This window comes from Diospyros lotus, chromosome 8 (genome assembly GCF_014633365.1).
Source record: "Diospyros lotus cultivar Yz01 chromosome 8, ASM1463336v1, whole genome shotgun sequence".
Lineage (NCBI taxonomy): Eukaryota > Viridiplantae > Streptophyta > Magnoliopsida > Ericales > Ebenaceae > Diospyros > Diospyros lotus.
Genome location: NC_068345.1, coordinates 16,036,268 through 16,063,729, shown reverse-complemented (window position 1 = coordinate 16,063,729; position 27,462 = coordinate 16,036,268). Strand labels below are relative to the sequence as shown.

The 27,462-nt window shown below is 38.0% G+C and overlaps 1 protein-coding gene across 2 annotated transcripts in view; it reads right to left on the bottom strand.

Annotated features, from left to right (window-relative positions):
* LOC127808940 (mitogen-activated protein kinase kinase kinase 5-like) overlaps positions 1 to 21,383 on the bottom strand; it is a 29,289-nt gene extending 7,906 nt beyond the window's left edge. The window contains exons 1-3 of one of the 2 annotated variants that reach the window (XM_052347678.1): positions 20,748 to 21,383; positions 19,361 to 20,002; positions 19,198 to 19,285 (exon numbers count right to left, since the gene is read on the bottom strand). In XM_052347678.1, coding sequence (XP_052203638.1) covers positions 19,198 to 19,285; positions 19,361 to 20,002; positions 20,748 to 21,172 — 1,155 coding nt within the window. In that variant the 5' untranslated portion in view covers positions 21,173 to 21,383. The remainder of the gene's footprint in view (positions 1 to 19,197; positions 19,286 to 19,360; positions 20,003 to 20,747) is intronic. The other variant, XM_052347679.1, reaches the window with a different exon arrangement.
* Positions 21,384 to 27,462: the final 6,079 nt, after the last annotated feature.

Genomic DNA, 27,462 nt, shown 5'->3' with positions numbered 1-27,462 from the left:
TGGAAATTGTTGCTGAAGGAGGTGAACTGGTTCCCATGTTGCTTCTAAAGGGGGCAGCCCCTTCCATTGAATTAAAACCTCCCTGTCTTGTAGATTACTTCATGTTCCCAATCGAACCCCCAGAACTGCCTCGGGCTCCACCAACAGCTCCAAATCTACACTCAGCTGGTTGGGAACTTGCACACTAGCCCTCAACGCCCCTCTTGCCTCGCGTAATTGGGACACGTGGAAGACGGGGTGGATGTTGCAATGGGAGGGCAGTGTTAATTTGTAAGCAACCGGTCCTACCTCCTTTTCCACTTCAAATGGACCATAAAATCGAGGTGCCAATTTCTCGTTGGAGCAACCAACCAACGATTTTCTACGATATGGCCGTAATTTCAAATAAACCAAGTCCCCCACTTTGAAGTTTACCTCTCTTCTCTTCATGTCAGCACCTCTCTTCATTACTGATTGAGCCCTCAGCAATTGAGTCTTCAAGTCATCCAAAATCTTATCCCGCTCAACTAATTGTCGCTCCACCATGGACACCAGCGTGGTACCTCTTTCAAACCTCACCAAGGCTGGAGGTTCTCTGCCATACACCACCTGAAAAGGGGTCGTCCTTGCAGCTGTGTGGTAGGATGTGTTGTACCATAGTTCAGCCCAAGGCAACCACATGGACCAAGATTTCAGTTGAGAGGAAGCAAAACAACGCAAATATGTTTCCAAGGTCCGATTCAGTACCTCTATTTGCCCATTAGTTTGGGGGCGATAGGCGGTGCTTCGATGTAGTTTAGTACCTTGGAGGCGGAACAATTCCTCCCAAAATCGGCTTATGAAAATTTTGTCCCTATCCGATACAATGGACCTTGGGAGGCCATGTAATCTTACTATCTCCTTAACAAAATTTCCAACCACTTCCCCTGCAGTAAATAGATGTTTCAGCCCGATAAAGTGCCCATATTTACTTAGTCGATCTACTACAACCAATATTGAATCCATTTTGCCCGACCTAGGTAACCCCTCAATAAAATCCATAGCTATATCTTCCCAAACTTGGTTAGGGATGGGGAGAGGCTGCAGCAATCCCCCAGGTGTTAAAGCTGAAAATTTGTTCAGTTGGCAAGTAGCACAATTACTCACATAGTTGTGAATGTCCTTCTTCATCCCTTGCCAATAAACACTAGCCGCCACTCGCTTATAAGTCTTCAAGAACCCTAAATGCCCGCCGAGACTACCATCACGTCCCTCATGTAAAATCAATGGAATGAGAGATGACCCTTTCGGTATGTACAACCTCCCTTTGTATAGCAGCTGGCTGCCCATCCACTAAAAATTGGGTTGGGAAGCAGGATCAGTGTGTAGATCCTTGATAATTTGCTGCACCCTAACATCTGCTCCTACTTCATGGGCCAATTGATCCAGTTGGATTACTTGTGGGACTGTCAAAGCCATGAAGGCTGCTGTATGGTTGATGCGTGATAACCCATCAGCGGCCTTGTTCTCCAAACCCAGCCTATAATGAATCTCAAATTGAAACCCCATTAATTTCACCATCCATCTCTGATATTCGGGGCTTACCAACCGTTGTTCCATCAAGTATTTGAGGCTCTTTTGGTCAGTCCAAACCTCAAATTTCCTCCCCAAAAGATAATGTCTCCATTTATGCACCGCAAAGACTATGGCCATCAATTCCCGCTCATAAACTGATTTTGTTCTCCCTAGTTGATTGAAAGCTTGACTGAAATAGGCAATGGGTCAGTGATTCTGCATTAAAACAGCCCCCATGCCCTCCCCCGAAGCATCCGCCTCTACCACAAAAGGTTTATCAAAATCCGGCAAAGCGAGCACGGGCAAGGAAACCATCTTCGCCTTAAGCTGTTGGAAAGCTTGCTCGGCTACCACATCCCAATAGAAATTATTCTTCCTCAACCGTTCAGTTAAGGGCCTTGCCATCTTGCCATAGTCTTTCACAAAGCGCCGATAATACCCTGTGAGCCCCAAGAATCCTCTCAATTCCTTCATTGTTGTAGGAGTAGGCCACTCTTCCATCGCTTGCACCTTAGCGTGATCAGCTGATACACCATGTTGAGAAATGATGTGGCCTAAGTATTCAACCTCCGGCTGCCCGAACAAGCACTTTTTCCTATTAGCAAGTAGCTGATTTTCTGCCAACACTTTTAAAACACAACGTAAGTTCTTTGTGTGTTGCTCTAAACTCTTACTATACACCAATATATCATCAAAAAAAACCAATACAAAGCGCCTTAAATACTCCCTGAAGATATCATTCATTAGGAATTGAAAGGTTGCGGGTGCGTTTGTCAATCCGAACGGCATAACTAGGAACTCGTAGTGGCCCTCATGTGTCCGGAAAGCCGTTTTTGGAACATCTTCCTCCTTGACCCTAATCTGATGGTAGCCAGATTTTAGATCCAGCTTGGAGAAAACCACAGCCCCGTGCAGCTCGTCCAGCAACTCCTCAATCACAGGGATAGGGAATTTGTCGGGAATGGTGACATTGTTCAAAGCCCTGTAGTCGACACAAAACCGCCACCCACCATCTTTCTTCTTAACCAACTACACCAGGCTAGAGAATGGACTGCAACTTGGCTGCACAATCCCAGCTCCCAACATCTCGCCCACCAGTTTTTCAATCTCATTTTTTTGCGTGTAAGGATAACGGTAAGGTCTCACATGCACGGGTGCTGTTCCTGGAATCAAGTTAATAGCATGGTCTCTTTTTCTGCATGGAGGCAGCCCTTCCTGATTATAAAATACCCTTTCAAACTCTTCCAACACTCCTTGCAACAACCTTGGGATTACCCTCTGCTTTTCTTCAAATTTTGCAGTAATGGCTCCCAACTCCAGCAACATCCCCTCCCCACTTCCCTTAAAAGCTTTCAGCATGGCCTTCAAAGACACCATGGTTTTACTTAAGCTTGGATCGCCCTGCAGTGTTACTGCCATACCCCCCACTCGAAACTTCATTGTTAAAGTTTTTCAATCCACAACCATTTTCCCAACTGCGGCTAACCACTTCATTCCTAAGATAACATCCGAGCTACCCAGCTCTAAAGGCAAAAAATCCTCCACAATTTGTAGGTCTTGTAGGTGCAATTTCACCCCCTTGCAAATGCCAGCCCCTTGCACTGCCATTCCTGTCCCCATAATCACCCCATACCCGGTCGTTTCTGTTCTTGGCAGCCCCAACCGCTGCACTAACTCAGCTGCTATAAAATTATGTGTCGCCCCTCCATCAATGAGTACTACCACTGGCTGCCCTTCAATGTCCCCTTGCAACTTCATGATTTGTGGTGTTGTCAATCCCACAACTGAATTCATTGAGAGTTCAATGACCTCGCTGCCTTGCCCCGCTTCTTCTTCCCTCCCTTCCCCTGTTTCAGCCTCGACTACTTCCTCTTCCATCTCTTCAACATAAATCATCATAACTTGTAGCTCCCGATTCTTACACCGGTCGCCAATAGAGTATTTCTCATCGCATCGGAAACATAGACCCTTCTCTCTTTTAGATTTCCACTCAGCCTCGCTGAGTCGTTTAAAAGGAACATTGCTGCCACTCCCAACCACTGGCAGCTTGTTGCTCGCCTGGCTAACAACTCTCGAATGAGGAGCCGAGCTTCTTGATTGTATGAGAGGGGGTCGAAAAACGTTGGTTATAGAATGGGTAGAGAAACTACCCCTTGCTGGCCCATACGTCCTACTGCAGCTGAGCATGGTTGCATTCTTATCCTCGATACATTGAGCCGTCGACATGATCCGATCCAACCCCCTTGGTTGCAGTACCCTAATCTCAGCCCATATTTCTGGCTTAAGGCCATTAATGAAATGGCCTTCCAGGAACGCCTCAGAGACTTCCGACACTGGCACGGCCAAAGTCTCGAATAGCAGCCGGTAATCCTTGACAGTCCCTTCTTGTCGGAGAGCCAAGAACCTCTCCTCTAGTGACCACCCCTCTTGGGTTTGGCGGAATCGGTTGAGGATACCTTGCTTGAGCCCCTCCCAACTGCGAATTCCCCTGCGCCTAGACTCCCACTGGAACCACGCAAGGGCCCCTGCCTCAAAGCACAACGCAGCGGACTCGATCTTCTCATCATCAGACAGTTGATTGACCGTGAAGTACCTCTCAGCCCGAAAAATCCAGTCATCCGGATTGTCTCCCTCGAAGGTCAGCATCTCCAGCCGCCGACCTCTCCCGTCTTGCCTCCATCCGGCACTCGTGCCCCCCCTCCATTCTTCAGTTCATACCGACTCCAGGGGTCACTTCAGAATCTGGGGTAAACTTCGTTGGCCATTCGCCCCCATGGGTCTTCGCTTTCCTCTCCCGTTCTTGTTCATCCCATCTTGTTCGCATGATGGCAAACTGTTCGAGCATCTCCGCGACATTTCAGTCTATGGCTTGAATCTCTCCCCTCATCGTATCGACCTTCTCCTCCAAGTCCCCGACTCTCTCGCTCAAGTTTACCATGGTGATCGGCAACTGCTCTGATACCAAATTGATAGGATACCAGATGGCAAGTTCAACAGCAATCAATATCAATGGTTTTCCAATAATTTGCAGCAAGGAAAATAAGAACAATAGGGCATTCGAGAGGCCCCAACTCTCCAACAATCTCCTACAAAATTCCACACCCCTCTCTCACTCTCTTTCTCTTATTTATACCCCATCCTACTCAACATAACTGCCTCTGGCAGCACACGCTAGTTTGTTACAACAAACCAGCTATTTCCCCTACTATCCTCCACCCATTTTACCTTCTAGCCCCTGCCCCTTGTGCCGCCTTTGGTAGGTCCAATGGACCGGGGGCCTATCAATTACATTCATATTTTATAGGACTAGATTACAACAAAGAAAAATACAAATAAATCTAATCAAGAAAGAAATAAGATAAAGATAAAGTACAAAATAAATAAGGAGAATAGAGAATATATTTTATCATATACTCGATTATAAAATCACATTAGTTGATTGAGAGAAAGATATACTCGACTAAGGAGTTACTTGGAATTTTGATAACAGAAAAATACTCGATTAAAAATAGTCCTTACTCGATTGAATTTGAAAATGCTTACAAAGTATTACTCTACTAGATATGCTCAGATTTTAATATCTATAAAGATACTCAATTATATGAATACCATGCTAGATTATAGTTTTGAAAGATATAGATTTTGCACAACATAGATTCAAGTAAGTTTTTTTGAGACTCATTGGTTTTGAAAAATATACAAATCAATACTCGATTTCATCAAAAGCTATTTTTTATTCGAAGGCTAGTTTTAGAAGATTTAAAAGATTGTTTGAATAGTTTGCCTTCAAAAACTTCAAAAATGCATATACTTAGTTTAACAAAAGACTTTTATACTTAGCCAGATTTTGAAAAAAAATTTCTCAAATGTTTTACATCAGGCTTGATTAACATAAAACCATGCTTTGCTATTTTTGAAGTATATAAGAATATATCCTAAAGTTCTCCAATTTAAACAAAAATATTTGTATAAGCTTCATACTCTTTTATAGACCAAAATCATATTCAACTTTTGAAAGACACACCTAAATATATGAGTATGAGGTTTTTCAATATACATATAAAAGCATTTTATATAAAATGTTTGGGAAATCATCAATAAACTAAATTTACTGAAAATAGATTTTTCAAGATTATTTTATTCATAAATCAAAATACAAATCTCTCAACAGATAGTTTTTGCAATTTTTAAAACATAAGGGTACTTTTTGTAATTAAAGTAAACCTTAAGAGTGGTCAATGCAATTTACTCTTAATTCTAATAGGATTTCTTGTTTGGCCTTAATCTTTAAGTAGCATCTCATGACATATAGGGTGTGGATGATGAAGGTAAAGATGCTTACATCATAAAGCTAAACTAAGTTGATTTAGGAAGTAATGACAAGTATCAAGAGCTTGGAGACCTCTAGAGGTGTTGAAAAAAAGAAAACTGAGGTAACCAAGAGAGGGAAAAAGAAAGAATCACCAATCTTAACGTAAGCACTTTCCCCTAATCCACAACCTAAGGTACTTGTTGGATATTCTAGGAGGCAAAAAAAATTCTTTAGAAATTTGGGAGTAAGGCCCTTCGTATCAAATGATGAGCCTCGACATGTTTAACTAAAAAATTTGAGTTAAAAGAGCAAGGACAAGTGGCATCATTGTTATGGCTGATAAATTGGATCTACAGGCCATAATAGCACCCTTTCTAAGTTGGGCCCAACCTAACTTCAACCAACTTTTGTAACCTCCTTAAGAAAGCTAGGTGGCACCTTAGTGATGCATTCTTGCGGGGGGGGTGCTATAGGTGTCAAAAGGGCCGGCCTGGCCCGGCCCGGTCCGGCCCGAGTCGGCCCACGAGCTTTTTAAAAGGGCCGGGCCGAGCCCGGGCCCTTTTGCCATGGATAGGGCCCGGCCCAGCCCACAGCCCCCCTACAAAGGGGCTGGACCGGGCCGGCCCGTGGGCTAGAGGGCCGGGCCGAGCCCTTAGCCCACAAGGCCTTTTTTTTCTTTTTTTTAAATAATTTATTAAAAAATAATACATATAATATATACATATATAAATATCAAAACAATACAAATATAAAAATTAATTTTATTCTTTTTAAAATATTTTCTATCTTAATTCTTAAGTTTTAAATATTATTTCATTATTTTATATTTCAAAATTCTATATGCCTTATAATTTTTCTTGTGAATTGATATGAAAAATAATGTACATATAAAAAGGATAATGTTTATTTATAATTTAAATATATAAAAATTTAACTTAAAAATTTTAAATAAATTGACGGTTATTATTTATATATATTGTGAAATTAAATTTTTTAGTATCTAATATCAATAATTATTAAAAAATAACAAAATTAAAAAAAAAAATGAATAAGGGCCTTATGGGCCCGGCCCATAAGGGCCCAACGGGCCACGGGCCGAGCCGTGGGCCTAATTTCTTTGGCCCGGCCCGTTTGAACAGTAACGGGCAGGGCCAAAGCCCGGCCCGTCACGAGCTGGGCCGGGCGGCCCACGAGCCACCCGGCCCTTTTGACACCTCTAGGGGGTGCCCCTCTCTCAATAACCAAAGGCATGATCCACCACCCTAATATCAACGTAGAGGGGGAGCAAAGAGTCAAGTGCCTTCCTAAATGTCAAGGATCTAGGTTTGACCTAGGGTTTTGAGTGGAAATTGGAAGAAATTAGGGAAAGGAGAATAGAAAGGGAGAGTGAATTCAAAAGAACAGAGAGAGTAAGATCAAAAGAATAGAGAAAGAAAAAAAGAATAGAGAGAAATACGAGAGAGAAGACTTGAATTCTGATATCATTTGACAATGCCGATCCTCTAACTGATCTAGCCTATTTATAGGCTTTTCTATTTTTTAGTTACAATAACAACTAAAAGGTACAAACAGTTTCAACAACAAAGTACAATAAAAAAAAAAATACATGCAATATACAATTACTATTACATCCTTGGGGTCATGACAATTCCCCCACCTTAACAGATTTCTTGTCCTCAAGAAATTACAACAACTACATCACTGTTTCTTCATCCAATCTCTTTTTTCACTATTTGATTCATCCTTCTTAGATTGTTCCTTCACCTTCCTTTGTTCTTTTCTCTCTTTTTTTTCCTCTTTTTCTTTCTCCTTCTTGGCTTTTTCTATTTTTCCTCTTTTTCTTTTTCTTTTTCTTTTTCCAATTGATTTGTATTTTGAGCTCTCCTCAAAAATCTATTTGTCTTCTTCCCGAGAAAAATTCAAGTGATTTCCTTGTTCTTCATGCAATCATTATGCCTTTCCTCAGCCTCCAACTTCTTGCTTTGGTACAAGTACTCGTTGAATGCCTATTTACACTCACCAAAAGTTCTTAAAGCCCCATACCTCTTGTTATTGATGATTACTTGCATTGCCTACTCCCAAGTCCAGTTGAAATACAGACTCCAACAGTTCTTTAAAAGTATCTATCACATCTTGCTTCCTAGCGTACACCAAAGGTTCATTTTCAACAGATTTCTCCCCCAATGTTGTCATAGTGACTTTTCCTGCAACTACCATTCCTTTCTTGGCATCTTAATTGCATAAGAAGAGATAAGAATGTTCCATAGGTTCCTCAATGGCTGAAATATGACCTCCATATGTAACGTCCCACATCGAGCGATAGGAAGGATCGGAACAACTTACTCTGATGGGCCTACACGAACTTCCCAGGGGGTCACCCATCCTTGAGCTACCCTAGCTCAAGCACGCTTAACCCCGGAGTTCTTTACCTACATTCAGCCCAAAAGGTATCTAGCTGGTGTTGTTTCCTTCCTTACTTATCCTCTATATATACTACCCTTCTCTGGGTTCTTGGGGTATTATATTCTCCCCCCTTGAGCACATGATGTCCTCGTCATGTGACCTTACAACCGATCTTAGATCTGCCCCCTTTGCATGGCCGATGTGGGATTCGCCTAAGGTGCTTAGGCGCAACCTCCCTTGGGGACTTAGCATCCTCGCTGAGGTTTGCCCCACCACCGCGCTCAGAGGCTTGGGTTTTGACTCTGATACCACATGTAACATCCAACATCGAGCGATAGGAAGGATCGGAACAACTTACTTTGATGGGGCTACACGAACTTCCCAGGAGGTCACCCATCCTTGAGCTACCCTAACTCAAGGACGCTTAATCCCAGAGTTCTTTTCCTACATTCAGCCCAAAAGATATCCAGCTGGTATTGTTTCCTTCCTTACTTATCCTCAATATATACTATCCTTCTCTAGGTTCTTGGGGTATTACACCATATCTAGATTTAAACCACTTGTAATGATTTTTGGAGTCTAAAGGTCCAAAATTCCTAGTCTCAGGACCTCATCAACCCTATGATCATTTTCCTTGGAGCTAATATAAGATTGTTCTGGTCCAACTTGCCCAATCAAAACTTCTCTAATTGTATGCAGAGCATCAACAACTTGATCCAACCTAGAATAGATGCCTCAGGCATACATCTCATGAACTGCATGAAAGATCTCTTCATCGCAACTCTCATCTCTGATATGATTTATAGCCAAAATATCTAATGAATCAATGTTTTTTTTCCAATTCAGATTGTTCGAGTTTCCTATAAGTTAAAAAACTGAGGAAGGACTCCAGTACCAGTATTCGCACAAATGAATGATCTTTCAATCGGAATTGCTTGATCCAATGCTAATTCATTAGCTTCTTGCAAACCGGGGGTAATAGATACGATTCCAACTCCTACTAGAATCGGTTCAGTAATGGATTTTAAAGGAAAATCCACTAGTAGATTAACCTGAAGAATCTTTGACAACATATGCATGAAGTCGTCCAACTTTTAGCCAATTTTAGTGCATTCTTCCTTGATTTTTTTCTCCATCCCCACAGTTCAAATTCTTTGAAATTCACTCATCGCCTGCTGCAGCCTCTTGAGAATCAATCGACTCTGATTTACCTTCAAAATTGCTTGAATTATGCCTTTGAAACAGCCTTCCTAAATTGCCTTGATCACAATTCAACAACTGAGGACTTGCTACTCCGATACCAAATGTCAGGGATCTAGGTTTGACCTCGCGTTTTGAGTGGAAATTGGAAGAAATCGAGAAAGATAGAATAAAAAGGGGGAGTGAATTCAAAAGAATAGAGAGAGTAAGATCAGAAGAATAGAGAAAGAGAGAAAGAATAGAGAGAAATCAGAGAGAAATTCAAGAGAGAATTTAAGAGAGAGATGACTTGAATTTTGATATCATTCAACAATGACCATCCTTTAACTAATTTAGCCTATTTATAGGCTTTTCTATCTTTCAATTACTGTTGGTTCTCGAAGGAAGAAATAAGAAAACTTGGCTAGCAACTCAAAGAGAGTTGTTAGTCAAAACTAACCAATCATATCTTTAGTTTTTTGGAAATTTCTAAATCAATGTTAGGAAACTTTCCTATAGTTTTTAGGAAACTTCCTATTTGTGTATAGTTAAATCTTTCCTATTGTTTAGTCTTTGTAATCTTTCCTATGTTGTACATTCCTCATCTCTATAAGAGGACTTGTATTATGAACATATAAAGTATTGGAGAATACATTCAGTTTTCACATGGCATCAGAGCTATAGTGATCTACCTTCATTATCTTCTTAATCTGGTCAAACGACCATGTGCCTTTATTGCTATAGTATTGATTTTGGTTTGATTTCAGTTCATCAGCCATTAATCTTCCCTACCATGTCAAAAATTTCAAAAACCACTCATGTGGCAACAGGTGATGTTCTGTTTAATCTGCCTACGAGAAACATCTCATCTAGTGAATTGTTAGGAATGCATCATTCCTACCGACTTGACGGCAAATACTATCTACAGTGGTCTCAACTTGTGCGAACATTCTTAAAGGGTCGAGGGAAGATAGCTCATCTGATTGAGCCAGCCCCCAAGACCTCGGATCCAGGTTTCCCTACATGGGATATTGAGGATTCAATGATCATGTCTTGGCTTTGGAGTTCAATGCAACTAGAGGTAAACAAAAATTATATGTTCTTATCTTCTGCTAAAGAGATTTGGGACATTGAGAAACATACTTATTTTAGGGTACATGATGCTTCTGTAATCTTTGAAATTAAAACAAAGATAAGTAGTACGAAGCAAGGGTCTTTGACAGTAACTCATTATTATCATAAGATGAATGGATATTGGCTGGAATTAGATCACTATCAAGATATCAAGATAGTGTGTAATGAAAATGTAGCTAAAAATATAGCTACCCTTCTATATTTGAGAGGGACAAAATTGTTGAGTTTTTGGTTGGTCTTAATGTTGAGTATGATCAAGTAAGAGTGCAGGTTCTTGGAAGAGAAAAACTTCCATCACTTAATGAAGTATTTTCTATAATCTATAGTGAGGAATATAGAAGGATAGCCATGTTCAATGAGGCTAATCCTGAGGGATCAGCAATGGTAACTAACAAGATGGATAGCTCTCAGTTCAAGTCTCAACAGGGAAGGAATGATCCACATCCAAGATAGCAAAACCGGGAGGGTTTGTGGTGTTCTTTTTGCAAGAAGTCTAAGCATACCAGGGAAACATGTTTCAAGTTGCATGGAAAAGAGATTGTTTTGAATAAGATGGAAGGTTTTAGGAACCTAGAATCCAGAAATCAAGCACAAGCCTATAATATAAACAAGGAGGAGGAAACCATCACAGAGAAGGAAAATCCAGTTACAACTTTTGACTTAAGCCAATTGAATGCTGACAAAATCAGTAAGCTAAAAAGCTTTCTGAAAACCATCCAAGATGGCACCTGCTCACTGGCACAAGCAGGTACTTGTTTCCATTGTTCTCATTCTGAATCTTTTACTGCCTCAAAAACTATTAGGAATAATATATGGATCCTAGACTCAAGAGCTACTAACGAAATGTCCTATGACCTAAATGTGTTTGAATCCTATAAACCAATAAGCGTTTCCAAGAAAATAATAGTGGCCAATGGTAATACCATTCCTATAGTAGGTCAAGGCAACGTTATTCAGCAAGTTCTTCATGTTCCTAATCTTTCTAACAATTTTATCTCTGTTCATCAACTCACCAAAAACCTTAATTGTTGTGTTATTTTCTCTCCTCATACATGTGAGTTTCAGGCACTAGACATGGGGAAGATGATTGGTGCTGCTGAGAAACGAAATGGGTTGTACTACTTGAAGAAAAATAAATGTTCTTACTAAAGGGGAACAACCTATCCTTGCTTGTTCATCACAACCTACTCCTATGACTGAGATATGGCTTTAGCATTATCGTTTAGGACATCCTCCTTTTAGTCTATTGCAGTCTATGTTTCTTGCTTTATTTAGGGGTTTAAGTGTCACCGATCTTCATTGTGATGTGTGTGAATTTTCTAACCATCATAGAGTTTCTTATCCCATCAATAATAAATTGTCTTATGTTCCATTTTCTTTGATACATTCTAATGTTTGGGGACTATCTAGAATCCCTAATTGTTCAGGGGCTAGATGGTTCATATCTTTCATTGATAATTGTACAAGAATGACTTGGGTATATCTCTTAAAGGATAAGGCTGCTATTAGTAATATTTTGCCTATATTCCATAAAATGATATCTACCCAATTTGGATCTCACCATTGTTGTTAAAATCACGACTTAACTCATACGATTTTACGAGTTTACGAGTCATGAGGTATAAAACGAGTCAACTCGCTTGTAGAATCAGGTTTTATAGAATCAGACCCGAGTCTACAAGTTTACCGATCGGAGTTTACTAGGTCTGAGTTTTCCAAATTTAGTCTTGCCCACAATTTTGAGGTTAGAAACAAAAATATTTTCGTCCCTAACCAACATATATATATACAATCGTTGTCAATCTCTTATTTTGGTTCTTCTACAAACCCTAAATGACATTGTGTTTGCGTGCTTGCTACATTCGCTGCTTGTGTCCTTCTGCAAACCCTAATTGTTGTCGATCTTGTTTTGGCCTTTCTTCTTCATTCGTTTACCTTGAAAGTTCGAAGAATCAAACCCAACCCAGGTATGTGAGTGAGTTGTGAGTGAGAGTGATTATGTTTTGCTAAGTTCGATAATCAAATGTCATGTGCGCGCTATGCTAAGCTTTATGTTGCATCCAATTGATGTGTTGAGTGAGTGTGTTATGCGGTTGTACTTGTGTGTGTACATTCTCATTTGTGATGTTGTTATCTACACGTACAAGTAAGTGTAAATTCAAAGAATTAATCTTAAATATGTCACAATCAAATCATGAATGGGTCTATTGATGATTAGCAAGAAACAAATATACCTCTTTAGTATAGGTAATTTAATAAGTGTAATAACATAATGTAGAAGTTTAACAATATTTGTTGTTTTTATGACTTAATATTTTTATTTATTTTTAACAATGTTTGTTGATAATGATGGTAATGTTTGTTGTTTGAAATTTTGATTATAGATGGATGAATAATGAATTTAATATTTAGTATTTTTGAAATTGATAGTTGAAGTAATTTTGAAATAGGTACATCTATTTCATTTATAATAAGGAATATGTCATTATAAACATATATTTACATAAATTAAAGAGTATTTTTAATTTTCCTTAAAATCTTATGATTTTACGATTCAATTTTATGAACCTCCTTACGATCCCACTTAAAATCTCGATTTTAACAATCTTGGATCTCACATTAAAAGATTTAGTATTGATAATGCAAAAGATTATTTTAATCACTACTTGCATCAGTTTTTCTAGCAAGAAGATATTGTCCATGAGTCATCTTGTGTTGATGCCCCTCAACAAAATGGGCTGGCCAAAAGGAAAATGCGGCATCTACTTAATGTTACTAGGGCTCATCTCCATCATCATTCTATTCCTAAACTTTTTTGAGGAGAAACAGTCTTAACTGCTGCATATTTGATTAATCGGGTTCCTTCTAAGCTCCTAAATAATCAAATTCCATTCCAGTGTTTGTCCTCCTATCTCCCTAATGTTGGTCTTCATGCCTCCGTTCCTTTAAAAGTCTCTGGTTGTGTCTCTTTTGTCCATATTTCTAAGCATCACAAGGATAAGCTTGATCCTCAAGCACTTAAGTGCATCTTTCTTGGTTATTCTCCTACTCAAAAAGGCTACAAATATTATTATCCTCTCACTAGAAAATTCTACGTGTGCAATGATGTTACATTTGTTGAAACCAATGTTATTAAATGCCCAAGATGCACTAAGGTGCAAAAGGGTGTTGGAGCCTAAGGCGCAAGGCGAGGATTGTGCCTAAAATTCTAGATTTTGGGTATGTTGATCAATGGGGATAAGGGTGTTAGGTGGTTGCCTCTGATTGTCGGAAACCATCAGCTACAATGGCCGGTGGCGATTGCCAGTGCGTTTACGCGCATTGGGTTTGACTGGAAGTTTACGCACATTGTTCTTCTATTGGACTATCCACGAATTGACTCACCAAGCTATCAACAAATGAAATATTTGGTCGAGTGTGTGATAAGTAGATCAGTCGTCCCACCAATCTTTGATATCTTCCTTTGTCCAAAGGGCTGGTTTCTACCAAGGGAACAGAAGAAGTTTCAGAGGCTGGATTTTCGCTGAAATTAGGCTCCCCCTGATTGTTGGTTTGAAGAGGGGCAAAGTATGACTCATTTTCATGGAATGTAACATCCTTAGACACATAGAACTTCCTTAGGGTAGGACAGTAGCATTTGTAGCCCTTTTGAGTAGGAGAATATCCTAGGAAGACACACCTATGAGCCCTTGGGTCAAACTTGTCCCGATGGTTTTTAGGAATGTGAACAAAACACACACACCCGAAGACTCTAAGATGAGGTGATAGATAAAGGGAAGTTTCAACGTCTGGTGGGTATGCTGATTTATCTCTCACATACTAGACATGGATAGGCTGATTTATCTCTCACATACTAAACTTGATATAGCATTTGCAGTGAGCCTTGTAAATCAATTTATACACAATCCCTCCTCGAAACATATGCAAGCAGTAAGGAGGATTTTGAATTATCTTAAAAGCTACACCAGGGAATCTTATTTACCCCAGGGGATGTTTTAAAGATTCAAGGATATGTGGTTACTGACTATGGGGGGTCTCTAGTTGATAGGAGATCCACAACGGGGTATTTTGTGTTCCTAGGGGGTAATTTTGTATCTTGGAGAAGCAAGAAGCAAGGAGTTGTAGCAAGATCAAGTGTTGAGGCTGAGTTTCGAGCTATGGTTCTAGGAGTATGAGAACTTCTATGGTTGCAAATAGTACTAGAAGATCTAAAAATTCCAGTACAGAGACCCATTGAGTTGCTATGTGATAACTAGTTAGTGATCAGTATAGCTCATAATCCGGTCCAACATGACTGGACAAAACATATTGCGATTGATCGTCATTTCCTCAAACAAAAGCTTGATTCAGGTCTCCTCAATATCTCACATGTGCCATCAAGATGTCAAGTGGCTAATATTCAAACAAAATGATTGCCTACCGCACAGTTTGAAGACCTAGTATCCAAGCTAGGGATGAGTGATATACATTCCCCAGCTTGAGGGGGAGTGTTGGCGATAGCAGATTCCTGAGAATCCTATCAAAAGGAGACTTTTATCTCTATCTTCTCTTAGTATTTATCCATATGTATTATCAGTTTTCAGTTTCTTATTTTCTATTTTATTGTATTTTGTAATCTGATCTCTTCCTACAAATTAGGAGAGATATTAGGGAGTAGTATTGAAGTAGGAGTCTTTAGGGTCCAAGAGTGTATGTCTATAAGAAAGCCCTTGTATCAATTTTTCCATAGATGAAGAATTAGATTAATTTCTTCTACAGAATGATTAAGTTTCAACCAATGTTATTATAGGCTTGCCTAGGTGCGCGCCTAGGCGCAAGGTGCACCTAGGCGCACTTTGGGCGCTTGGAATGCTTCCAAGCGGGCGCAGACCATCTAGGCACACCTAAGCCCAAGGTAGGGTTTTTATTTTACTGTTATTTACTTTATTTAATTTTTTACTATTTAGGGTTTAAATTTATTGCTTCAACTACAAATTTGACAATGAGTAAAAGGGTTACTACTTCAAATGCTCTAATTGAATTTGAACTAGATGAGATGGAGGGAGATGATGTGGAAAAATATATTAGAGATGATGCTTCTAATGATGAAAATATGGAAATATTTGATTTTGATGATGAGGATGATTTTTAGATTATTTAAAATGCATAATTAGTTAATCTTGATTAAGATTTAAGACTTATAAATTGTTTAAGATTTAATTTAAATTGACTTGAAGACTTTTAGATTGCATCTTTTGATACCTTTTATTGTTCTTTTCATTAGTACATGTGAAATTTTTTCAATTTCCTTGATAACATGCTTGTGAATATGTTATTAGGAGTTAGGACCTATTTTATACCTTATTCTTCAACTAGGATATATATTTTTATTTTTTTTTTAGTTGGCATGTTCAAGAGCAAAGCCAGAAATTTTAGGCAAGGTGGGCAAAAATTAAGTAGTATAAAAAAAATTAAAATAATATAATGTTAAAAATAATATATCAATAAATTATACAATTGACGTATTTTCATATTTTAATAATGTCGCATAATAACATCATTATCAATTTTATTAAATATCTATTTTTCAATATATACAACTAAATTGTCGTTCAATCATTAATCTCCAATTCAATTGATCAGCCGAGTCTTGATAAGCTTCAGGACAAACTGTCGTTCAATCATTGATCTCCAATTCAATTGCGTAGCCAAGTCTTGACAAGTTTCAGTAGTTGTACTTGACTCATATGCTTCTTCCTAGGGTGAACAGGACAGACCAGAACCCCAAGAAGCACACAACCACTACCAATGCTATCATCCCCAGTCAGGTTTAAAGGCTCCCCTTATGTCTTCAAGAGAATGATCAGCCTATTCAGATCCTCAACTCAAACCAACATGTACTCCAAGTTTAGGTACAGAAATCTCTCATCCCTCTAGTCCTTCTAATCATGTTCCTAAAGACTTGAATCTACCTATTTCTATTAGAAAATGAATCAGGAGTTGTGCACAACCTCCATTAGCCAATTATCTCTCTTATCATCAATTGTCCCCAAAGCATAGAAGTTTCTTGACCTCTCTAGATACCATTATTATTCCTAAGATAGTTAATGAGGCTTTAAAGGACTAGAGTTGGATACAAGCAATGCAAGAGGAGATGAGAGCCTTGGAAAAGAATTAGACTTGGGAATTGGTGTCTAGACCAAAGGGAATCAGACATGTGGGTTGCAGGTGGGTCTTTAATCTGAAGTATAATGCAAATGGCACTTTAGAAAGGTATAAGGCTCGGCTAGTTGCTAAAGGGTATACTCAAGTCTATGGCATTGATTACCTAGAGACCTTTGCATCCGTGACAAAGATGACAACGATAATGATCCTCTTAGCTTTAGCAGCATGTTATGGATGGTAGTTATAGCAAGTTGATGTCAAGAATGCCTTTTTGCATGAAGACTTAGAAGAAGTATGTATGGAGCCACCACTAAGATTTGACAAAGGAATTTCAAGAAAGGTATGCAAACTAAAGAAGGCACTCTATGGACTTAAACAATCACCGAGGGCATGGTTTGACAGGTTCTCTAAGGCTATGAAACAGACGAGATATCATCAAAGTAGAGGAGATCATACTCTCTTCATTAAACATTCAATGGAGGGAAAGATGATAGCTTTGCTGGTCTATGTAGATGAAATCATAGTGACGAGATGATTTTGAAGAGCAAAAACAACTAAAGGAGAGTCTTACCAAAACATTTGAGATCAAAGACCTTGGTACACTGAAGTATGTTCTGGGAATAAAGGTGACCTATTCTAAAGAAGGGATTTTTCTGTCACAAAAGAAGTATGTATTGGATTTATTAAAGGAAACAGGATTGTTGGGAGGTAAAGGAGTGAGTACCCCAATAGAACTCAACATCAAGTCGGGGGAAAATTCTAAGTGTTAGCTGGTGGACAAAGGAAGATATCAAAGATTGGTGGGACAACTGATCTACTTGTCACACACTCGACCAAATATTTCATTTGTTGATAGCTTGGTGAGTCAATTCGTGGATAGTCCAACAGAAGAACATATGCAGGCTATAAGGAGAATCCAGTGTTATCAGAAAACTACCCCTGGAAATGGGATTTTGTTCAAATCAGGCAATGATTTGGATATTACAGAATATACGGATGCAGATTATGTAGGGTCTTTAACTGATAGACGCTCCACAACAAGTTATTGTGTGTTCTTAAGGGGAATTTGGAATCCTGGAGAAGTAAGAAGAAAAGTATAATGGTCAGATCTAGTGTTGAGGCCGAATTCAAGGCCTTGGATCTAGGGGTTATATAAATTGCTATGGCTAAGAATTATTCTGGAAGACCTAAAGATTGCTAGCAATGGACCAATCAACTTGTGTTGTGATAACAAATCAGCCATAAGTATCGCACATAACCCCGTGCAACATGATATAACCAAACATGTGAAGATAGATAGACACTTCATAAAGGATAAATTGGAAGCTGGCCTAATTTGTATACCCTATGTTCCTTCAGAAAAACAGCTAGCTGACCTTTTGACAAAGGGGCTGTCCACTAAAAGGTTTGAAGAATTGGTAGGCAAGCTGGGGGAATGGTGGATTTCCGAAGGAAGAAATAAGGAAACTTGGCTAGCAGCTCAAAGAGAGTTGTTAGTTAACTAGCCAATCATATCTTCATTTTTTTTGGAAATTTCTAAATCAGTGTCTGGGAAACTTTCCTATAGTGTTTAGGAAACTTCCTATCTGTGTATAGTCAAATCTTTCCTATTGTTTAGTTTTTGTAATCTTTCCTATGTAGTACATTCCTCATCTCTATAAGAGGACTTGTATTTAGTACACATGAAGTAATGGAGAATACATTCAGTTTTCACAGTTACAATAACAACTAAAAGGTACAAACAACTTCAACAACAAGTACAACCAGAAAGAAATACATGTAATATACAATTACTATTATATCCTTGGGGTCGTGACAATGAAACCCTTGGTTCTAGACTCCATTTTTGAGATCTTCAAGGATTTTAATTCTTAAGAAAAGAGAGACAGCCTCTAGGTTCTACCAAAGACCTTGGGCATTTGAAACAAGTTACTAATTCTTGACCAAGGTAAGGTAATGAGGAGAATTTCTATGACTCTTGTGAGGTCAAAGGAGTCCATTCACTCTCTTAGTTGATATAGTTTATTTTGAAAATAGGCTAAAGGAAGGGAGGAGTGTCTTATAAATTGCTTAACAAAGCTAACTTGTGAAACTAAGGCGAATGATGAGTGATTGGTGTTGTCATGTGCAAAATTGTGTGCCATGTCAAGGAGGATTGATAGGCTACACGGAACTTCTTGGGCTTGTCACGTGGCAAAGGAAGCATGTCCATCCATGCAAAGCATTCCATATGAAAAAGTGGCATATTTATTATCGTTAAGTCCAATTACAAAATAAAATAAATCCAAAAGATATTAGACCCATGTTATGGTGATATATCTATATATCAGCTATAGTATAAATCTGCATCTCTCTACGGAATCTATGACTTTCAGTTTTATTTAATGCCTGTCCTTCAGTAACTTTTTTATAGATGCTGGCATCCAATCAACTTTAAACTAGAATACAGCATATAATTACAAAAACATATCTTAAGGGCTCCTGAAAATTACCTGCTCCAACTGCTTAATACATTCTGCAGATTTTGGATCCTCCACAATAAGATCAACTTCTTTCATTGCACACAAAGCTCCTGTTTCACTATTTAAAAAAAAATGTAATTATATCCATCACTTCGAAAAGTACTAGTAGAAAACACTTGCAGGATTTGCATACCGATTGAATGCCTCATAAACACGGCCATAAGTACCACAACCAATAAGTTTCCCTTTCAGCCATTGACCTCTCATCAATGATGCATCTTGTTTTTCTGCTATGCAGTGTGTTATGGCAGATTGAGATGGCTTTAGACCACCAGGTGGAAGAGGTAATCGGTGGAGATTGGCATGAGCACAGCCACCAGGCCATCCAGTAGAATTTTCCGGCAGTGATTTGTGATGTGAATGGCATGCCAGACCAGTAAGATCTGTGGTTTTTTGACAAGATCTCCGTAATTTTGGGCTATGAAGCGGAGAATGATCAGAGTTACATGAATGTGTTTCTGGAAACATTTGAGAAGAATGACCTGCAAACTTATTAGGAACTGGTCCCTCTAGAATTGATAAAGCCTGAAATTCTTGAGGAATCATAGAAGAGGAAGGAAAAAGATCCACAGTGCTAAATCTTTTTGGGCTAAAAGCAGGACTTGAGAAACCACTGGTTGGAGCACTCCGAGGAGAGACATCAATCCTGAATTTTTGGGAAGCACTTTCAACATTTAGACCTTGAGGGAACCTCCTATGGCGACATGTTGGAGCCCTAGAAGATTTTGAGGTAACATGATATGGGGCGTTCCTGATACTTTGATGAGAAAAATTGCTGCAAAACCCAAAATGTATCAAATAATTCATATGTAAAATTGACACTTCCAATTCAACTGAAATTAGAAGGAGATGAGATTATAAAGAAAACAGACCTATGAAATAACTTGCCATATGATAACTACAAAAATAAGAAAAAATGAGAAAAGCATACCAAATAGCATGTTAAAAGTGCTAATAAATTTGTTATCTTTGATTTAAAAGAGACGCACTTTACTGGTAGTGGCATTGTTTTGATATCAATATTGAGCGACATTTGGAAACCTCAACACATATGATTGCACGCCAAGATTCCGTGTTTTCAACTCCTATTTACATGAATTGGCTTCTAGTTGTACAAGTTAAACCCCTCAAAACAAGAAGGATAAGCCCAAACATGGGAATACATGTAACTGGCATAACAAGCTAAGATCTCCAGAGCGCACACAGATAGTGTCCAAAGCCATGAAACAGAGCAGCTGTACCAAATAACCAGACAATAACATAACAATAGCTATTTATGCACTTCACAAGTTGCAGTGGAGATGTTCTACCATTTTTTTTTTCTTTGCCAAATTAGAATTTAATACTTGTAATTCGTGTGGAAAACACAAACTTCTATAATTCAAAAATAGCCATACGATTATAACCTTCCTACTGTTTGGATTAAAAGGTAAAACATAAACAAACACATTGTATCATATTTGATGGAAAGACCGAAAAAACAAAGGAAAAGGCTGATGACGGGTTAGAAAGAAGAGCACCTTCCAGTGGCGGAGCTTGATGATGGTTTTGAAGCAGCAGCAGCCCCGTCCGCTCCATCTGCTTCCGCTCTGCTCGTCGCTTCTCGGGAATTCGACTGATCAGTCCGTTTGATAAATTCCGGCAGCGGCAGAGGCTGCGGGACGGCCGGAGTCCACCACCGGCCTAAATGGGTGGGAGACCTCGTCCCAGGGGAAACCAGCGGCGAACAAGCCGACTCGTCGGCAGGGTACCGGAGCTTGCGCAGGCGCGTGAGCTCCCGCTTTGACTCCGAACCTCCGCCACCGTTCTTGAAGAAATTTGTATCATCGGAACCCTGCTTCAGAGGGGATTCACAGGGCGACGTCGAGGAGGAGGATGGAGATGGAGATTGAGATGAAGAAGACGAGAATAGATTCCTGAGAGAAGGCATTTTGGGGATTAACATTCTGGTGCGGGTCTCGACTGGCGTTTTTGTTTTCAGGAATGGTTTGATGAGTCAACTGCGCGACAGAGAGCAAGACGGGAGGGGGGGCTCCGCTGGACATTAGCCGTTGATTTTACCATTGAAGAACTCGCGAGTCTTCTTCCTTGCGCCATGTTTGTCAAGGTTTGAATTGAAGTAGGAGCCCTTTCTTTGTTTGTTTACGTTGAAAATATTGAAAGTGTCTTCCACACGGCATCGTTACGGCTTCTTCCTCGTCAGTGCACGAGGTCAGCGTTCAACGCATCAAACTGACTTAATTGCTATAACTGATTGGATTGACGTTTTATTTATTTAAATTAGTGATGAATTTTTACTTTAGTTGACATATTTTTATTAAAAAATTACATTTTCTTATTTTTTAATAAGAATATATCAATTAAACTAAAAATTCATTTTTTAATTTAAATAAATAACATTACTCTTCAATAAAATATTAATTAAATCAGTCAAATGTATATATAAATTCAAAAAGAATTACAGTTTGGCCGCTTATCAAATAGACTTAATTTTTAAAATATGGCTATTTTAGTGTTTTTAATTTAATGAAAAACTATTTTGTTAATAACAATTCAAAATATCAACAATTTTAAGTAAAAAATAAAATATTAAATAAATTATATTATAAAATTCAACATAAAATTAAATTTTAAAAAAAATAAATAAGTTCCTTCAATTTTAAGTGCAACATTCAAGGAACAACAAACAATTTTAAAAATAAACAAAGAAGCAACAATGTTGACTCTCTTCTTAGTGCTTTTCACGTAAATTTTCAAACTCGCATCCTAAAGTACATGATGGTTTCACTGCAAAATAATAAAGTTGTACAAAATTTAGTAATTGAAACAATCACCAACACAGTAATATAATTTAAAAAATAAAAAATAATATAGTAAAAAAGCATATGCTTAAAGATGAGATCTTCAAAACTAAATTTTCAAAAAAAAATGTGGGGTTGACTATGGTAATCTATTGCTATCGTAATACGATAATTGAAAGTGTTTATCTCTAGGAAACTTAGGGAATGCTTGGTAGGGTTTGGTGAGGACAGAACGAATAAGCAAGAGTGACGCCTTAGTAAATTTTTTGTGAAACTAACTTGAAGAAGTCTTTGAGAACGAATAGGCCCGAAGGGTCTTCAAGATTGTGCAAGATGTTCTGCCTACGATTAGATTGTCGTCACCCATAAGGGGTTCAGTCTCAAGAAAATACAAGACTTACCTACCTCCGGTGCAATCAGATGCACTACCACAAGTCTTTCAAGGGCCATACTTCCATACCTGATTAATGATCAATTTTGTAAAAATTTTATTATAATTTCACCCTTATTTTAATCTTAAAATGGTTTAAATTGAATATTATTATGCATTTTGTAATTTTGTGCATGTTTAAAAATATTAATATAAAAATATATAAAATATAAAAAAATTAAATATAATATATATAATAATATAATATATATATAATAATATAAATATGGAAAGCCCAAGCCCAAGCCCAACACATGGAAAGCCCAGGCCCAAGCCCAACACAAGGAAGGCCCAAGCCCAAGCCCAACACAAGGAAGGCCCAAGCCCAAAACAAGGAAGGCCCAAGCCCAACACAAGGAAGGCTCAAGCCCAAAAATATGAAAAGCCCAAGTCCCACAAATTGATGACATCATCGCTTACATCATGGGTCGGAGTGACATCATTGCTTACATCATGAGTTGGAATGACATCATCGCTTACATCATGTGTTAGATATTTTATTTATCTTTGTATTTTTAAATTAGTTATTTTATTTTTCTTTAGATATTTTGTATTATTAAATTATATAATTGAGTGGTCTCTATTGCATCTTTTACCCTATAAATAGAGCACTTAGGGTGCATTTGTAACCATTCAATTTTCCTATAATGAAAGTATAGTTATGTTCTTGAGATTTCTCTCTCAAAATTTTCACTTTAGTTTCAATATGATTTCGTTCTTAGAATTTCTCTCTTAAATCTTCAACCTTTGTTTCCATATAGTTGTATTATGTTATTCATATTATCTTTTTATTATATACGGCCTATATGGTCGGTTGAATATTGTCTTTAAATATTGTCTTTTCATTATAAACCGCCTATATGGTCGGTTAAAAAAATAGTCTTTCAATTCTTGTCTTTTCATTATAAACCGCCTATATGGTCGGTTAAAAAAATAGTCTTTCAATTCTTGTCTTTTCATTATAAACCGCCTATATGGTCGGTTAAAAAATAGTCTTTCAATTCTTGTCTTTTCATTATAAACCGCCTATATGGTCGGTTAAAAAAAAGTCTTTCAATTCTTGTCTTTTCATTATAAACCGCCTATATGGTCGGTTAAAAAAATAGTCTTTCAATTCTTGTCTTTTCATTATAAACCGCCTATATGGTCGGTTAAAAAAATAGTCTTTCAATTCTTGTCTTTTCATTATAAACCGCCTATATGGTCGGTTAAAAAATAGTCTTTCAATTCTTGTCTTTTCATTATATACCGCCTATATGGTCGGTTAAAAAATAGTCTTTTAAATACTGTCTTTTAATTCCCGTCATTTAAATTCCTGCCAATTTATTTTAAAAATGAAGATGAGTAGCTAAATCCGATCTTGGGTTAAGGCAAGGACAGTGTCCAACGCCAATGATTCCCAAAGAAAGCTGCGCTTCAATTGTGTAATATTAATCTGATTTAATTTGAGCAGTGTGTGTATAGTGTATCTTTGAGTTTGGATTGGAGCATAAGCCTAACTTAGAGTTTCCATGCCACGTATGGAGATTGCTAGACCTGGAAATGTTTTCATACCCAAGCCCAAATGATTAATCTGTACCTATAAATTCTATCTGTGGGATATAATTCAATTTATGATAATTGCTTGACTTAGAATTTTCATGCCATGTATGGAGATTGCTTAAACAAGAATTATCATTATCTTGAACTAAAATTACTCATAGATCTGCAAAACTTAATTCAGATGAATATTATTGATCTTTTCTATTAAGTTGGGAATTAATTGGTTTTGACACTGAAATTGTCTTGACCCAAGCTACTTAAACTCATTGTTAATTTAGTTTTAATCATTTCCTTTAGATTATCTTAATCACCTCTTAAAATCAAATATTCAGTGATTTCTGTTTTCATCCAAAATAATCTCCCTGTGAACCGACTCGGACTCACCGAATTATAAATTTAAAATTGTACTACACGCACACTCGCACACTGGCGAGTATAATCGCCCTATACCTGCTTTGACAAAAGGATTAATGTTTGATAAATTTGGTTGTTGTTTTGATAAATAAATGTGCAGGGTAGCGTAGCAGTCAATACCCCTACTGAAAAGGAATATATTGAGAGGTAAAGAGAGCCTGGGAAAGCCATATCTCATGATGAGGCACCTATCGAGGTTGCATTGTCAAGTTATTTGAAGTTACAAGTGAGAAGCACGGTCAAGGAAATGTTTGAGCAAGAGAAGGTTGTCTCTGTCCATGGCAGTTCATATCAGAAGAAAATACTTTCCACAGCCAGTATATTGAAGCAATCACCTCCTCAAAACTTTAAGCTTCCACAACTACCTGTTTACCCTAGAAGGGGAGACCCCATTTGACATGTGCAGCAGCTCGAGTCTCTAATGCTTCTATATGGATGGGACAATGCTACAACTGTCATATATTCACCTTAACCCAAGGAGATCATGATGCTTATTGCTGATTTTACAAGTTTCATGAGCGTTTTATCTCCTCGAATGATCAACTATGACAAGAGTTTCTCATGGCCTTTGACATACACGCTTTGAGGATAAAGGACCCAACTTATTTGTTCAAGATTTGTCAAAGGTCGGACGAGTCATTATGGCATTATGTTGATCACTTCAGAGATGCCATTCTGAAAATTCGTGAGCCACAAGTGGACATCGTAGCTATAGCACTTCTACAGGGAACAACCTTCATCCCGTTAAGAGAATCATTGGTGCTTAATCAACTTACATCATTATCCGAACTTCTACTACTTGTTAACAAGTTTGTAGTGCAGGAAGAGATACTCGATGGCCTCAGCACTTCAACTGAGGAAGGCTGCGGTAGTTGAAGACACGCCTCTCATTTTTTAGGCAACATCTGTATGTATGTGGATGTGGGCAAGGGGTGTTAAATCATTTATACAACATCCTAGTTCTTCGGCACTTTCATACCTTGATCTCTTGGTTTTCTAACGCTTTTATACTCTAGCTTTCTAATTTTTTGGCATTTTTGTACTTTGATTTTATAGTATTATGATGCTTTAGCGTTCTCATGTACTAATTACAGACGTAGGTGAGATGCATTGAACCACGTAGCCAAAATCATCATGTACAAAAAGTTATAGTGAATGGTGTCGCGTGCGTGGGTAGTGTGTATTACTGTAATACCCTCTCTCTTAGAATTGCTCGAGAAGAAGTGTTACGGGAAAAATAGATATAATAAACTAAATTGGAAACATCAACAACTCAACTGATCAATCATAACTGAAAAATCTCCATCAAACTGTAACATAACTCTAATCTATAAGAGGACCAACATAAACTGAAACCATAAATGCTTACTAAGGAAAATCCCTCAATGAATATATAAAATACTCCTAGACTAACAAGACTCAAAAATAACAACACCTAGACATCTTTGAGTCTTGAGTGACTCCACGTACACATGCTACTGACCAACGCTACTAGGCCCCACATTTGGTATTCTCCCGCTAGAACCTGAAATGGTGAAGAGTACAAGGTGAGGTACAAAGCTTAGCAAGTAATAATCATGAAAGAATAACTGAAACTAAATCAAAGCATATCGATATTCATAAAGATACTAACTGTCCTTGTACTGAGAGAAATAATATTCACTAAAAGGTTGCATTTACAAGAATGTCAATGCACATAATCTGTAAATAAATACAGGTAATGCAACTTTGGCTCATAGGCCACATAATTTGTAATACATACCTGCATGATCTGAATCCTGCAAACATAAAAACTGTAAGCACATACTGTGAGTAATATGCCCCTAGCCCCCTGGTCGTCACCAAGTAAGCAACTCATATCTGAGCTGCAACTGAAACTATGGGACCCCCGCGGACTAGCCGTCAGACGTTCATACTGCAATGCAATGCTCATATACAAGTTAGCACACGATTTGAAGTGCTCCATATAAAGTCATGTCCCATACTCATACCAAAATGTATGCACATAATGCCACATAATAATGCTAAACATGTCATATAATCATCATTAATTATATTGGAATATAATGATTTTATGAATTATGATTTATGGCATATTTGATTTATCATATTTGGCATGAGAACTCAATGTTTGGGAGTATTGAATATCTTAATTTAAACAAAACTTGAATTAACTTCACTAGAAGCTCAATTGGATTTTTCTGGAAAGACCATCCGAATATTAAGAAAGGTATTCGGATATCAGGAAGGACATCCCGATATGAAGGAAGCTCATCTGAATGTTATACAGGCTATTTGGATATCTGAAAAAAGTATTCAGATATGAACTAGGGCATCCGAATATAATTTTGGTCATCCGGATATCTCACTAACGCATTCGGATGCTACAGGAAACTATTCGAATATGAAATTCAACTTATGAGAGAGGCATCCGGATATGAAAGAAGGCATCCAGATATGCTGGACCTATACGGATGGATGAGGAAACCATACGAATATCACTAGACACATCCGAATATGACACAAGGTATCTGGATATCACTTACAAACATATTAGACTCATCCAGATATGATTCAATACATCTAGATATAACTCACATAGCAAATTAGACACATTTGGATATGACTCAAAGCATCCAGATATTACTCACAAACATTACTGGATACATCCGGATACGGAAACAAAGTATCTGAATATATAACAAGGCCATCCGGATACATGCATAGGCCATCCGAATATCACTCACAAAGACTAAACAAGCCATTCAGATATGAAAAGATCCATCCGGATGTTACTCACATAAACTAAACAAGCCATTCGGATATGCTCAAACCTATCCGGATGCTACTCACAACTTTTGACAAAGCCATCTGGATATGAGAGGCCTCCTTTAGATATCTGCAACTATTTTTGACAGAAACTCACAATCACAAAGATTGTTTTGATTCAAATCATAACAAAACTACACAATTCTGAAATAAATCTAAGAAAAACAAATCCTAATCGATATGAATCAACATGAGAATAAATCAAAGATCATATGTGGA